The sequence below is a fragment of the Pollicipes pollicipes genome, unplaced genomic scaffold, assembly GCF_011947565.3.
Source record: "Pollicipes pollicipes isolate AB1234 unplaced genomic scaffold, Ppol_2.1 Scaffold_3447;HRSCAF=4054_pilon_pilon_pilon, whole genome shotgun sequence".
Lineage (NCBI taxonomy): Eukaryota > Metazoa > Arthropoda > Thecostraca > Pollicipedomorpha > Pollicipedidae > Pollicipes > Pollicipes pollicipes.
In genome coordinates, this window is record NW_023596297.1 from 4,181,422 (window position 1) to 4,196,700 (window position 15,279).

Sequence of the window (15,279 nt, forward strand, 5' to 3'; positions counted from 1 at the left end):
GACCAGGGTCACATACTGGCGTAGGGGGACCGGAGGCACGGACTGACGTGGCGGCACCGGGGTCACGGAATGGCGCAGGGGGACGGAGGCTGTGGACTGACAGGGAGCAGAGATCATGTACTGCCAGGTACGGCGGGACCGAGATCACGGACGGGTACAGCAGGTGGGGAGATGTAATATGACGGGTGCTGGGGACAGGGGGGGGGGGATTACCTGATGCACACGGGATATCATGAGCATCTGGCAGGCATTTACCAGTGACGAATCGTGAGTCACATTACAATGGTATGAAATAGCGGACTGGGGGTCATAAACTGCCGACGACGGACTGGGGGTCACAAACTGCCGACGCGTTGCAGCACGTGTGTCTATCCGCATCTCTTGTCAAATACTTCCTTCTTAAATTCCGAAGTCCCGGCTAGTGTTCAACCAACTTAATCCAGGATCACGAAAGTGATCATCCTGCAGTAATTTGCCGACAGCTCTATCGCTATTTGTTTTCGCGTCATCAACTACGAGTGGCATAGTGATGCCTCTCGGTCATGATTTGGGGCGGGTTTCAACAAGCCTGTGGACCCATGGCGCCCGTGGATCTGGCTAACTGGTACAGGCTGACACCAGGGCCGCTGGGACAGACAGCGCGACGGCGGCCGACGCGACGATGGGCTGGGGGGTGACAAACCGCCGGGAACTCTCTGGAAATGGGCGCCGCCGGCGACAGACGGAGGCGGTGTGCCGGGAACTTCCAACTAATGCCCTCGTCAGTGACGGCTACGACCGACGGAGGCTGATGGGCGCAGGCACGCGGCTGTCCGACTCAGTCCGACGGCACTGCCTGACACAGGTCAGACCGGACACTGGCGTCAGACGGCGGCACTGCCTGACGCAGATCAGACCGGACACTGGTGTCAGACGGCGGCACTGCCTGACACAGGTCAGACCGGGCACTGGTGTCAAACGGTGGCGCTGCCTGACACAGGCCAGACCAGGCATTGGTGTCAAACGGTGGCGCTGCCTGGCACAGGCCAGACCGGACATAAGTGTCAGGCGGCCGCACTGTCTGCCAGACCGGACACTGGTGTCAAACGGCGGAGCTGTCTGACACAGGCCAGACCGGGCACTGGTGTCAGACAACGGCGCTGCTTGACACAGACCAGACCAGGCACTGGAGTCAAACGGCGGCGCTGCCTGACACAGGCCAGACCGGACACTGGTGTCAGACGGTGGCGCTGCCTGACACAGGCCAGACAGGCACAGTGTCACAGCCACTGGTGTCAGATGCCGACACTACCTGACACAGGCCAGGCCGGGCACTGGTGTAAGACAGCAGCACTGCCTGATACAGGCCAGAACGGGACTGGTGCCAGCCGGCTGGGCTTCTTCGAGAAATCGAGATCTTCTCCCACCGTGCGGTCCGCCAGCAGTTTTCGGAAAGGACTGTTGCTATCGGTGCTTGGTTCCAGACGGAAAGATAACGGCCGTAAATCGATGAGAAGCCCGGGAAGCACTTAATGTTATTTCTGAATCGAATGCAACGAAATGTTGATTTCTTCGGCAGATGGTCACGGGTAATGAATGACAGGAAGTTTCCTCGGAACCGTTCTAGGACACGGGGCGGTAGGGTCGGTAGTGCCTGCGGCCATTGGAGGTCGATAGCTTCTATCGCTGCCAGGGAATTAAATAATTGCTTGGCCATCGTTGGTTAAAGCCAGGCCGTATCTTAGCATGCTAACTGGGAAGGAAATGCGTCCCCAGATGCTCAAAACGCCTTCTCAGCCGTATAAGTTTAGCTTAGCAGCGGAAAATTTACTTGAACACATGAATAACGTGGAAACTGTCCGTCTGCTGTAGTCTAGACTACGTAAGACTCCACATGAGTAAAATAGACAGCGGCACCCTATCCTTGCCAGTCTGGACACATTTGGTGCGGACCCATGCCGACTGGCTGGTAGGGGCGCATGCGGGGCAGGGGAGCAAAGGAGGCACTTACATCCAAACCTGAGTGCTGAGGGGACCTTCGGGCCCCTCTGGACCTGAACATCGAGTGCTCGATTCGAAGGGCTGAAGGGCTGACTAGACATGGTATTAAACGCCCCCCCCCCCCCCCCCAATGCTTATCAGAGTGCCCTTTTTGTCGATCAGGGGTCTCTCTGAGTCGATTAGGGTCTATATGTCGGTCAGGCACCACCGGTACCGAACAGTCCGCTCCGAGTCGGCCTGGGCCTGAGGACCCATTCCCCACACAGGGACAAGGCCGGGCCCGCTATTTACGCTGGCCGGGGCCCCTAAGTCGACGAGTGGCCCTGTGTTAGTCATGGGGCCCACAGCTCCAAACAGGGAACCTGCCTCGGCAAGGTGTTCACAGATGGCCAGGCGAACATTTGCTAAACAGGGGCAAGGACGGTGCAACTGAAAGCCAAAGGGTGTCTTGCGTTGGTCAGGGCTGTCTGGAATACAATAATGGCATTGTTTTCGCCGTACTGGGCTGCAGAAATGTCCGATGAACAATTACACAAGACAAACGCTCGTGGGCACGCCAGGCCTTTGATAGCCACGTTACGTTTGTCCAATCAGGCTCGACAAACGGCTGCAGGAAACGGAAGTCTGTAATGATCACGAGGCATGATGTCCCCAGGGTCCATGTTAAGCCGTGGGCCCGTCTGCCCTGCTCCCGGATCCGTCAGTGCCAGCTTTCAGCCCGGCCCTGTCAACTGAGTACCAATAGGGACATATCCCAGGGGGCCCAAATAGTCATGACCTCCGCCCAAGGTAGAAGAAAGCACGTAAGTTGTGCCGTTTACGTGATCTCAATGCAATTGACACACCAAATGTGCGTCTTGATCTCTCCAAACGGACTTTGGCTTCTCCCAAGACCCTTTACTGGATATGTCCCTGGGTACCAGAGAGGAGTCGATGAATTATAGCATGGGTATCCCGAGTCTTTCCCCTGGGCATCGGAGGTGGCCGATGAACAATCACACGGGAGAAAGGACCGTGCACACGACAGGCCTCCGACACTCATATTACAGTTGTTCAATCAAACCTGACAAACGACCACAGGTAATCACGGCCTACAATGATCATGTGATATGATGCCCTCCAATGTCCGGGTGAAATAAAAATAACAAGAGGTCCCGACCAAGCTGAGGAACGACTGCCGGCAGCCAGGGGCAGTGCCACCGGTTAGGTCGGGCACTCCGGCAGCTAGGGGTAGTGCCACCGGTTAGGTCGGGCACTCCGGCAGCTAGGGGCAGTGCCACCGGTTAGGTCGGGCACTCCGGCAGCTAGGGGCAGTGCCACCGGTTAGGTCGGCCACTCGCCCAACGTGTCGTCAGAAGGACGAACAAACATCCCGCCCGACCCGAAATTTCATAAAGATGCAGAAGTCACGTTGATATGTTTGGATATGTTTGTCTCATGTTTGTCCAAACATATCCATGAGTCTCATGGATTTGTTTGGTGAAAGTGGTCAGAATTTCCAGCCCTGATCAACAAAGTAATGCCGTTATGATCGAGAGAAGGCCCCATACATGAAAGTATCCGTCATGGTGCAGAGTGGTTGTACCGCAGGGAAACAGGGGGCCTTAATTATCAGCGAGAGTGAGCCTACGTAAGACAGAAATATTAGCCTTATTCCTCGGTGAAAAAAAAAAACAGGAAGATGGAAATACAGATGGGTTGATATTTCGACAACACGCCTTTATCGAAACAACAGAGGTGGTACTGTTCCGATAAAGGCATGTTCGAAGGGGCATCGCCATCCTTGGCATGAAACATCCCTTGCCCACGCCATCCCCATCCTCATTCAGGGGTAAGGGCATGCTTCTGCATCCTTAAAAATTGTTCGCCCCTTTGTGTTTCTGACATTGTTTCGATACAGGCATGTTGCCGAAATATCAACCCACCTATAACTCCATTCTGCTGGTTTTTTTTTCTCCGAGGAATGAGGCTATTGCTACCGTCTTATGTATGTGAATGTCATTCCTTGCAAATGCGTTGAACAGCTGAAAGTAAGCCTCATTAAAGGGAATGTTTCGCATTTGAAGATACTAAGGCAAACATCAGGTATGATGAAACAATCTCACTTCTGACTATTGGCGTACTTTAAAGGAGAAAACACTGCTCTAGATAACACAGTCTCTCCGTTCAGTAAATATGCTCCTCGATACGTCATTGCTCGATTACGTCATACCTTACACATACTTGACTGAGAGCCAGTTCAAGACCGTTGTATCTGGAAATCGTGCTCACGAACACCAGATGTGAGCGACTCGACCATTATATTTTTTGGTCCTGACCGTACAGCTCAGACCCTAGATGGCTTAGGTTTCGGCGCCGTGAACTGTACCGAATAATCTTCAAGACGGCTATTTCAGTTCAAAACACCATAGCAATGTGGAACAGTCCCTTTGGTAAGGTTTGCTGGCGTTATTGAGGCTGAAATCATAACTGACAGGGGTGGAGTTTCCTATTAAATGTGGGGCTTCACGCCCCTCCCCAAGCTTGAGAGGAAAGGGGTCAAATCCGGTTGAAACTTTTTTGAAACGTAGGTTCAGCCATTTTACCTCTCCAGTCCCTCTCCTCCAGCTTCTTTTTCGAAACAATATATCTGATCACCGATTTAGAACCGAGATACTGCAGGAGACATTGCCGGTGACTCAGGCCCTGCCAGGAGCGAGGTCCCAGCCCAATACAGCAGACGGACCACTCATCCAAGCCAGTGGGAGGGTTTCCAGACGCTCGTACAATGGGGGGCCCTGTTCAGAGGGAGAACTGATACTACTGCCTTCCAAAGAGAGTTTTGTCAGGAATGAGAGGACATCCCCATGTGTCAAGGATCTTGCGTGATGGAAAGTCAAGATGTGACAGCGGTCTCCTTGTCATGACCGACATACGATCCCGTCCTGTGCTGAGGAGATCTGGCATGGTCGAAGCCCATAGTTTGGCAGGGAGCGCATGCGGTCGTGACGAATATGGTCTTGTTTCGGTACGGCAATGCCAATATGATCGTGCTGACATGCTGGATGGATTTGTGGGACTGGCTGAGCGCTTGCATCGAGCGGGAATCGTTAATAAGACCTGACAATTGCTTGACAATGATTCCTTTTGTTGTCAATCCGTTCACAAACACGCTGGTTCATCTGTATTGAAGGGAGTGTTCTGCGGATTGGTTACAGTCATAATCAGGGCCGTAATAGTTTGGGACAAGTGCCTGCGGGCTTGCTTTGCTTAGCAACGGAGCGTCTATGGATGCACTGTGTTTGCAATATTTCGGAATACAGTCAACACTACTCATGAGATTCTCCGGCCGACTGAACCTCTGAACTCCGGCTACCAGCACGCCTAGCGGGAACCGGATGTGATGTGCTTACTACCAGGGCCGCTCAAATTTTGCTCCCTGATTTCCACTGCGGTTGAAACGTTGTTATGCATTCCTAAAGCTCAAGAAAGCCGCGCTTGCTACCTCCGTAAATGCCAGACCTCTTCAAGTTTGGAACTGAAACTTGTCAGTGCTACCGCAATGTTTCTGTGTTGTCAGTCTCTTGTGGGACTTCAAGATACAGTCCTCAACGCCAATGGCTGCTGTTTTGCCACAGCAATGAGCTTCGCTGAAAACTTACTGCATTTCGTGGCTCTCTCATCGTACTCGTAAATTGTTCTTCATTTGATGTGTGTGGTTTCTCAAGCATTTTCTCAAAGCGGGGAGTTCGAGTATCTCATTTCATAGTCACTATGGCTCAGCTATCTCGCTACAACGAACGAATGAATGAATGAGTAAATAAATGAATGGATGACGGCTGCCTGACGCCGGCAACATACGGAGCGTGCCCAAGTCGTCGTTTTATTGAAAATAGTGCCCACCAGTAATGAATTATGACTTAATGTCTGGTAAACACAGGCAATGAATAAGCGCATCCGATGATGTAAATTTCGCCGTGCTCCTGGTTACCGTTGCGGAAACAACGTGTCGTATCCGGCACCGTTTCGAAATGTCGACTAACCGGCTTGAGCTTCCGGCTTCCCCGACGGTTATTGGCGCAATCGTACTTCACACAAACCCGTATTAGGCACATAAGTTGACGACGGCACGTCGACCGACGTTTTTAAATTGGTTTCGCGTCTCTACGTGCTCTGACTGCCGAGGTATAGTGCAACACTTGAAAAAGAATAAAACGGGCAAATCCATCTTGGCGCTTCTGTGCACGTAACATGCGACACATGCTACTGCAAATCTGGCATCACGCGATTCTCCGTTCAATTAAGTGCCTAGGCGTGTTGATTTCTGGTCGCTCCGACCCCTGGCTGCCGAGATGTGGCCACGATTTCGAGCGGAATCTCGCCGACTTTGTCGTCGGTCGCATTTTCGACCCGCCCGTGCAAAACCACCGGACCTAAAACGGTCCTTCCGCCACGTGCCACGCACAAAGCCCGGACCGCAGCGGCTCGCGATCCACCCGAGGAAAGCGACCTCCTGGGCCCACTCGTCGTGTCCAGATGTCACCATTCAGCGCCCCCCCCCCCCCTGTCCAGATGTCACCATTCAGCGCCCCCCCCCCCCCCTGCCCCATTCGGCCCACGGACAGCGTTACGCAAAACGGGACAGGCCACACGCCCTTAGCAAATAGTATATAGGTGCTTCTTTTCCCTGAGAAGACACCTGAAACGATAACGGCTCGTCATCAATACTAGCCTGTTCACCACCACCTACCCACCCACCCCAAAAAGCTGTGGCAATTCGCCCTGCTCACGTGAACTGGTCCCACCACATCTCCAGGATGACGATCCTCCCAAATATATCCTGACGTGTCGTCTGATTATTTTTCAAGTTGCACTACAAACATACAGTCTTCGCTCTGGTAGTTGTTGAGGCATCCCATTAAATATTTTCGTCATCAGCGCGGTTTGATCCAGGGTCTTCCAATCAGCAACCTGCGATCTCGGGCTCCGGCGATCCCCGTGCTTACCCTGCGAGTCACGCCGCTTGCCCGGCGAGGGCGACTCGTTGGCCAGCGTGGAGCCGTTGGGCGCGGAGGTGGCCGGCGGCTCCTCGGGCCGGGGCGGCACGGGCGGCGGCGGTGGCGGGTGAGCGGGCTCGGGCGCCGTCGCGGCCGCCGGCGCCGGCGCCGGACCCGGAGCGCCGGCGGGCTTACAGCAGTGCTGCGGGGCACCGGGGTGACGTGTCAGACCAAGCGTGGCGAACGATGCGGCGCCCGGTAAGGCGAGATTACGAGCTCGTTCGTCCACAAGGATCGACACGCTGGTTACCGGCCCATCGGAAAGAAGTTGACACTAATTCGGGACGCGTCATGTACACGCCTGTGCGCAGAAGAGTCGCCGCGGCGCGGAAACACGAACAGAATGAAAACGTTCCTCAACATTTGCTCGCTCGTAAGGGAGTATAACTCCTTGAATAACGGGACGTTCTGCCTGATACAACACATCGGCCACAGTGAAATCATCGCCCCGCGGCGCCTTGAACGCGAACCCGCAGCGCAGCTCGCGCCGGCTGACCTGCATCTTGGCGCAGACGAGGTCGGCGATGTGACGGCGGTCCTCCTCCTGCGAGTCGCCCATCAGCGTCAGGGCCGAGTCGTTCACCTCGATGATGTGCTCGCGGCCGTCCTTGCCGACCACGGCCTCCAGGGCGCAGATGTCGAGGCCGCCAAACAGCTGGGCCACGGCGCTGATCCAGCTGCGGTGGCGCTCCGTCAGCGGCTGCTGCTCCAGCATCGCCGAGCCTACGTTCGTCTTCCAGTTGCCGCTGATTGACTTGCGCCTGCACGGAGAACGCGGCTCAGGAGACTGGCTCCGATGGCGCCCGTCGGGCTTCGGGCCGTGCTCGCGTTAGAGGAAATCAGGCGAATCAAAGCTGTGGATTCTCTCAGATGTTTAACTGACGTGGGGTCCGTCGCGCCAGAGCTGACAATATGTTGTCAGTCAGCCTTCGGACAACTCAAACACGACTGCCAAGTGCAAACATGGTGCATTGGGCGCGGTGTCAGGTCTATGGTTGCCTAGATCACCAATACGCCAGCTCCCCCAGAATGCGGATGGTCAGATGATTTTGAAATATAAAACCTTTTAAGACGTTGCTTCACCATTGACCATGCGGGCACTTGCATGAACGCCTTGTAGTTGTTGCCGATCTTCTGGATATGCAGGTCATATTTGGCGTCGATGAAAGGCTCGGTGGTGCAGTAGACGCCCGACACGCCCACCACGGACGCCATGTCCTGGAAGGCGTTCGGAGACTCGACGCGCACCTTCCCGGCGCCGTTGTGAGCGTGGCCGACCTTGAAGACCACCGGGAACTTGGTGTTTGACAACTGAAAACGATCAGAAACGACCGTTTCAACCTGGGGTCTTTTGCATGGGCTCCACGTCAATTAGTTTATAATGTCAAAGGCGATCATGATAGTTTGGTAACTGGCCGGAAAGTAGCTGCTCATTTTTACGAGGTAGTTAATATCACCATCCCGGACGATGCTCTGCACACAACATGAACACTGTGACAGGGGTGTAGTTCACAAAATAAGTTGGGGAAGGGGAGAGTGGAGCTGAGTAGTGAAAGCTAATGCAACCTTTCCACAAAATACGTCAAGGAACAGGTTTCTCCCTAGCTTTGGTCAACTTTTGTTCAAAGTGTGGGAGCTGCCACCCAAGTTAGGGGAGGAGGCTGAAGACCCTTTCCGCACTGAGAAGGAAACTAGACACCTATACCACAGGTAATCCCAAATCCGCAATTCAAGCCGCGCAACAGATGCAGGCATTTGCATTCATCTCCGGACCAAATGGCAGCAAATCGCCAAGTCGCATCTGATAGCTTCCGAGCAGCGTTTCTCGGCTGAGATCGACCTCTTTCCGCTGAGCACGCGCCGTTCCTGGACCCATGAGCTCGGCTCAGCCCTCATATGCAGCGGTCCTCTGCCTCGCAGCCGCCGGGAGGAGAGCCAGCGCGGCGGCGGTGCGGTGCGGGACACGGGCTGCCGGACGCTGCAGAGGTCACGGATCTGCTCCCGCTCCATCCAATCGCACACACAATCGGCCCCACCCCACGCGCGTCATCGACCACCCCCGACGGCGGCCGGCCATCCCGGGATAGAGCCGGGTAAGCTGCACCGCGTCGCGTCCATTAGCAGCCGCGCTGGCGGGGCCGGGCGGCCGGCTGCCTGGACGCAGGGCGGGCGGGACGGCCGGCGCGCTGCCCGGTGACATGTGGTGTGCTGCTGGTCGTGACAGCGAGCCATCTATAATAGGCGGCGCTGTCCTGCCGACGGCCTCCTGTCCCCACCGAGACAGGACGGCGTGACAAGCCATTATGCTTGGAGACATGTGAGCTGCAGGCCGTGGCATCGGGCCTCTTTCTAACATGTGAGCTACAGGCCGTGGCATCGGGCCTCTTTCTAACAGGCAACGCTGTCCTTCCGACGAAGGCTGCCCGTCTCGCGAAGACAGGGAAGGGTAAAGGTCCGTTGATATGTTATGTTGCATATGAATAGGGGGGTCGACGGAGCGTAGCCAAAGGGAGGGGAGGATGGACAACGTAAGCCTACACTCACGCGTGGTTGCAAATCATTGACCGTTTTTAATGTTTTTTTTTTGTACTTTAAAAGCCGGGCACCGTCGGTCCCTCCCATGCTCTCATGGCAAGCAGCACAGTCGTCTTTGTTTCGCACATGTCGCCAAACGGACGTTACCTTTCCGGGACGTATCTACGTTACGCTAACGTAGCGGATTCAGGGAGGGGGTCCTTCGCCCAGCGTAACCTGCGTGTAAAAAAAGGGTGAAGGGCAGGGGAGCTCTTTCTAAAATCGGCTTGGAAGGGGGCATAGCCGAAAAGTTTAACCAAAGCCTTCCCCAAACCTATTTTTTCCGGATTTAGGCCACATCAATTTGGGTCTTTGATGTTATAATGAAAGGTTTTTCATATTCTGTAGATTAAAAATTGTTTTCCTGCGAGGGAATTTCTTCCCATTTTAAGTAAATGTGGGCTGCCTTTTTGTAGCAAGCTTAGAAAGTGGTGTGATGAACAGGAAAGCATCTTGATAAATCTTCGTAATGGATCACTGATAACTAATTCTGTTGCTGTTTGCGTTGTATAACGAGCACAGCCACGATTATGCGACTAATACATTTCCGCTGTTGGGGAAAACATACGTTAGATTTTATCTGGGCCGCCCCGTACCTGACAAAGCTAAGCGCATTACCGTCAATGTTCTTGGCGTTATCATTTGAAAAAGTCAAACATTTGCAGGTCGGCCTCACAAATAAATGAATTAGCATGACAAAACACAATGTACCCGTCGGATAGTATTTGGCACTAATTTCACATGATTTTAAAAGTGATGTGTTTAGGCATCTGCTATTTAGAATGACAAAGGTTCATCTAATGGCTCTGCATTCGTTTGGCCTAGTATGCCCCCCTTGCTCATATACAATGAGGGGGCTCAGAGGAACATTGGGAGGCTCAAGCCAGCACCGGAAGGGGGGGGGGGGCTCAGCACCAAAAAGTATATAAAGTGGCACCCCTGGTGAGAAAGAAAATGACCAAAAATTTGTAACGTAATTTATGGATAGCCGTTAGCAAGCAGTGCGGGGGAGGTGGTGGTGCAGTGGTACTGATACTCGGCTCTGGTCATGTCGGTCTGGGCTTCGGGCCGCTGACACGCCACCACCGCATCCCAGGTGCCTGGCAGAGGTATCCGTCTCGAAATGTCCCGGACAGTCATGAAGACGTCAAGCCCCAGTGATTAGTTATTAACAAGCTGTGGTGATTGGCGACATGGCATGAGTGCTTTAAAAGAGGAACGTTGTCTTCCCGGCATCGGCTTCCTGCCCTACGGCAGCAGGACGGAGTAGCGAGCAATGATGCTCGGACACATGTCGTGTGCTGTTGGCGGTGGCAGCGGGGACCATAATACCCGGCGCTGTCCTCGTAATAACGGCTCCTGCCCCACCGAGGCACGACACATTACCGAGTCCCCGTCCCTTATCGCCCAGGTTCGCTGTGCCGTGAGCCTGTCCAGACCCCTGAACAGGACAATATGCAGCGGGGGTCCACTGCGTGGTGATTAGATGCACAGATGCGGAGCCAACGCTCATTAAAGGACAGCTCGTGCTTCGGCTGTGGCTCTGAAGCGAGAAACTTCCTCGAATGAATTATATTCATGCGTTGACAGCCTATGGAATCGCCAGGAGGGACCCCGCCCGACGAGCGCGCCGTCGCACGGGTGTGCACGGACGGGCACGTGACTCGTGAGTCAGAACGCCACAGCCGCGGGCCGCATCAGCCGGCCGAAGTCCGGCTGCTCACTGACTCACGACTCAAGCTCCGCCCATTGAGATGGCGTCACAGTTACACGCCGATGAAGAACGCCTTTGGTTCCGTGTATGGGCATAGGTAGAATCAGTTGATCAACCCGTGGAGACATGTAGCGCGCAGGAATAGCATACTTGAATATTACTCGACTAGCAATCATCCGTCCCTCTCATCCTCTTTCTTGCTTCATCCTATAACCTCTCGACGCCTGGCTTGTCTGTGGCAGGTTGCATGCGTCAATCACGAGTGGGCTGAGAGGTCCCCAGGAGGGGGACCCTGACCGGGCGCCCAGCGCACACTCTTAGGGGTCCCTGCACGTGTTAAGGCTCGGAGGTCTGCTCCCCAGGCGCATATAGTCCCGCTCCACCGCTATACATCCTCCTTCATCCCACAGCCCTGCAATGATCACCTATGGTCGAGAGGGCTCTAATCCAAACAGCAACCAATCGGTACGCAGTTAATGTCAAATGAACTGCAGCTAACCGCCTCATTTTGGATCACATTGCACGCATGAGATCGAGGTCTGCCTACTTGCCGGGCATACAAGACCGCGAACAGCGAATCGATCATTGCGATGTGTTGCTATTTCGGCACCGACGGCTTACTTGTGAGCAAACGCACTTACTTCATTCACCTTTCGGCCGAGTAGGGAGTGGGCTTCGGTTTTGACGTCATAAGTACGGAATGCGCTTACCCCGAAGCAATCAATGGGCTTCCACTGGCTAACAGAGAACGGACCACTGTGTTGGGCGAGTTCAGGCCAGATCACGTCGTCGTCTACGGCGATGAAGCAGGTTAACTCCAGTGAAGAGGCGGGGCGAGATCGGGCCGACCGGTCACAGCCCGCTGTTGGCTCCAGTAGAGAGGCGGGGCGAGGCTGGCCCGACCGGTCACAGCCCACTGTTGGCTCCAGTGAAGAGGCGGGGCGATGTCAGACCGACGGTCACGGCCCGCTGTTGGCTCCAGTGAAGAGGCGGGCGATGTCAGATCGACGGTCACAGCCCACTGTTGGCTCCAGTGAAGAGGCGGGGCGATGTCAGACCGACGGTCACGGCCCGCTGTTGACTCCAGTGAAGAGGCAGGGTGAAGTTGCTCCGACGGTCACGGCCCGCTGTTAGCTCCAGTGAAGAGGCGGGGCGATGTCAGACCGACGGTCACGGCCCGCTGTTGGCTCCAGTGAAGAGGCGGACGATGTCAGACCGACGGTCACGGCCCGCTGTTGGCTCCAGTGAAGAGGCGGGCGATGTCGGACAGACCGGTCACAGCCCGCTGGAATGTGGCATGTTGCAGAGCGAAACAGGAGATGAGGATGGTCGTGGAAGATGAGCGTTTGTTTTCTAGCACCAAATTATTTACCACTTTATTTAGGCCTTTATGTTGGTACGTACGTGGTACACCGCTGGCTGAGCGGTAAGACAAGGTCGCTACAGATAGTGTTCACACGACATCGTTCGCCCCATCAGAAAGCAGCTTTGGAAAGCTTTGGAAAGAAATCTGTCTGTTCACGTATTTTGGGGAGGTTGAACCATTTTTCACTGTCCGATCCCCACCCTTCCAACTCGTTTTATGAAGCTTCACCCCTGGCAACGACATTCTCAGCGCACAGAACCCCAATTTCCTGTGCTCCTCTCACGCCCACTCTCTCGTCCTGTAGAACGTCGCGTCCCTCCCAGCCCGAGGGACGCTGACTCCGTGAATAACCACCTGATTACCGGACAGTGCAGTGACTGGGCCTGCTCCCAGGCCGGGGCCTGCGACTGGGTAGCTTCACTGCACGGTGGAAACCGATTCAAACTCCCTGCCAACAGCCACAACGAAACGCTGCGAATTCGCTTCACGGAAGCTGCGTACGTTTTCCTCGCTATATGGACCTTTAACGCTGATGTATGAACGATATTGGGACCACTACCGGAGCATAAATGCCGGGCAGAAAACCACAGTCCAGCAGGGGCATGATCAGGCATCGCTGAATGACCCCCGACCGGAAAAGCTCTCAGAGCGGGGCGAAGCCGAACTTGATATGTGTCCCGCAACCCCGGTTTCCCTGAGTGCAGAGGCCCAATTACGAGCGGATAAACCTAGATCCGTACCGAATGACTTTGCTTTCCGTCTGGTTGAAGGCTTGCAAACCCTTTGTCTAAAGGTCGTTGTGCCCCCACTCAGCCTGGTGGTCCCTCGTCGCTGCTCTCCGGCCAACGCCGAAATGTCTTCAGACAAGACGCGCCCTGGTCGTTCACTCCAGCTGTTCAGTACTCGGGTATCTATACTCGGCCTACATGTACAGACTCTGTTCGATTTCCGGCCTCGGAATCAATAGGCCGGGTTTGGCACCCAACTGTCACCGGAGCACAGTGAGCACCAGCCAACCCCCGCACCCCAGCGCGCTTCCGTGTCGGCTCAGCGCCTGCTCCAGTGTGCTAACGCATCCCATCTGGCAGGTCTGTTCAGATATCGCAGCCGATTGCAGCCGATCGTCTGACTGTGGTTTTGAGCCGGGATTCGACGTTCGAATCTGCGTGTAATCAGCCTTGTGCCGTGCAGACTCCCATCTGGAAATCTCTCCACTCTCTTTTGCTCCATTTATGTCAAGAAACGTGATATAATTGAGGCTTGTTTTTTAGCTTCGCAAAATCTCATCATTTGTTACTCGGCTGCCTGAAACTAGGATGAAGCGCATGTGATGAGATGAAACGGCGCTCAGGCGGAAGCTTGTTCCGACTTTGGGCGCACCTGCGGCTGGCCGCCCTGGCTGATTAATGAGCTTGTTTTGATCATCACCAGCTGCGTGCGCCTCTGGACAATTCTCCAGTCAGACCGCCGAGCTTTTTTGGGCGTAGCCTCGCTGGCGCTACGCTCTCGTTCCAGGCGAGAGAGGTGTGTCCGGGGGCCCAGCCATAATATTTGCAGTCTGGTGATGGAGAGGGGGAGAGGGAGAGGGCAAACGTAAACATGGCAAGATTCGCTTTCGTTGTTTGTTCCATAATATTTTAATAGCTGAAACAGTTAGCTCATTAAGTTTCCGTGGAGCTAACGCCCTGTCACGTCGTTGTCGGCCCAGTGTTAAAAGTGACCACCCAGACACCAAGTGTAACAAAACGACCAGCCAGACTGTCACGCCATGTCATTGGTGCCACGATTTGGCATGCCATGGCAAGGTCCGAACTGCACACCGTGGTGCATCCTCGCTGGCCGTCCTGGAGCCCACTCTTTGAGGCAGCGCCTGCGGAGGGGGAGGGGTAGGAGAGAAGGGGAGGGGACTGCGTCAGGGGTCGACCGCTGCTGTGTACTCAACGGTGTGGACGCCGCCTACTCACCATGCCTTCGTGATTTGGGAAGTATGCCTGCTATGATGAGGGGGTAGCAGAGAAGGGGAGGGGGCGACGTCAAGTGTCGACCGCTGCTGCGTACTCAACGGCGTGGACGCCGCCTACTCACCATGTCTTTGTGATTTGGGAAGTAAGCCTGATCAATGAGTGGGAACGCCTCCTTGCCGAGCCTCCTCTGCAGCTGCAGTAGGTGGGCAAACACCCACGGCTTGTCCTGCCGAACCGGACGGCTGTCAGCCACAACCGTGACGTCACACGCAGTCAGTCAAACCAACTCAATGGCGATGGTCAGCCACAGCTGTGACGTCACACGCTGTCAGTCCAAACCGACGCTTTAGCGACGGCCAGCCACAGCTGTGGCGTCACACGCAGCCAATTAATCTGCTCTCCGACACCCGCCAGTCGCAACACGGCTAATTACCGCAGACGCACACATGCACCAGGCTTTTTACGGCTTATGCACAGGAAACCACGAAACGGGTCTTTCCATTGTGGGACATCGCTTGCCTAAGGCCTAAGGCCTAATTGCTTACGATCTAAAGCTTCATATTTCCTGTAGCTTGCTTTTCACATGGAGAGAAAGCTCGGCGTGAAGACGTACCAGCAGCCTGGGAAGGAACTACTAGCAAGGAA

The 15,279-nt window shown here is 54.8% G+C and overlaps 1 protein-coding gene across 1 annotated transcript in view; it reads right to left on the reverse strand.

Annotated features, from left to right (window-relative positions):
• Positions 1 to 15,279, reverse strand: part of Syn (synapsin) — a gene marked incomplete at its 5' end in the record, with an annotated part of 30,893 nt that overhangs the window by 3,454 nt on the left and 12,160 nt on the right. Inside the window, 5 exons of the mRNA XM_037214318.1 lie at positions 6,966 to 7,050; positions 7,126 to 7,158; positions 7,513 to 7,777; positions 8,122 to 8,327; positions 14,756 to 14,860. Coding sequence (XP_037070213.1) covers positions 6,966 to 7,050; positions 7,126 to 7,158; positions 7,513 to 7,777; positions 8,122 to 8,327; positions 14,756 to 14,860 — 694 coding nt within the window. The remainder of the gene's footprint in view (positions 1 to 6,965; positions 7,051 to 7,125; positions 7,159 to 7,512; positions 7,778 to 8,121; positions 8,328 to 14,755; positions 14,861 to 15,279) is intronic.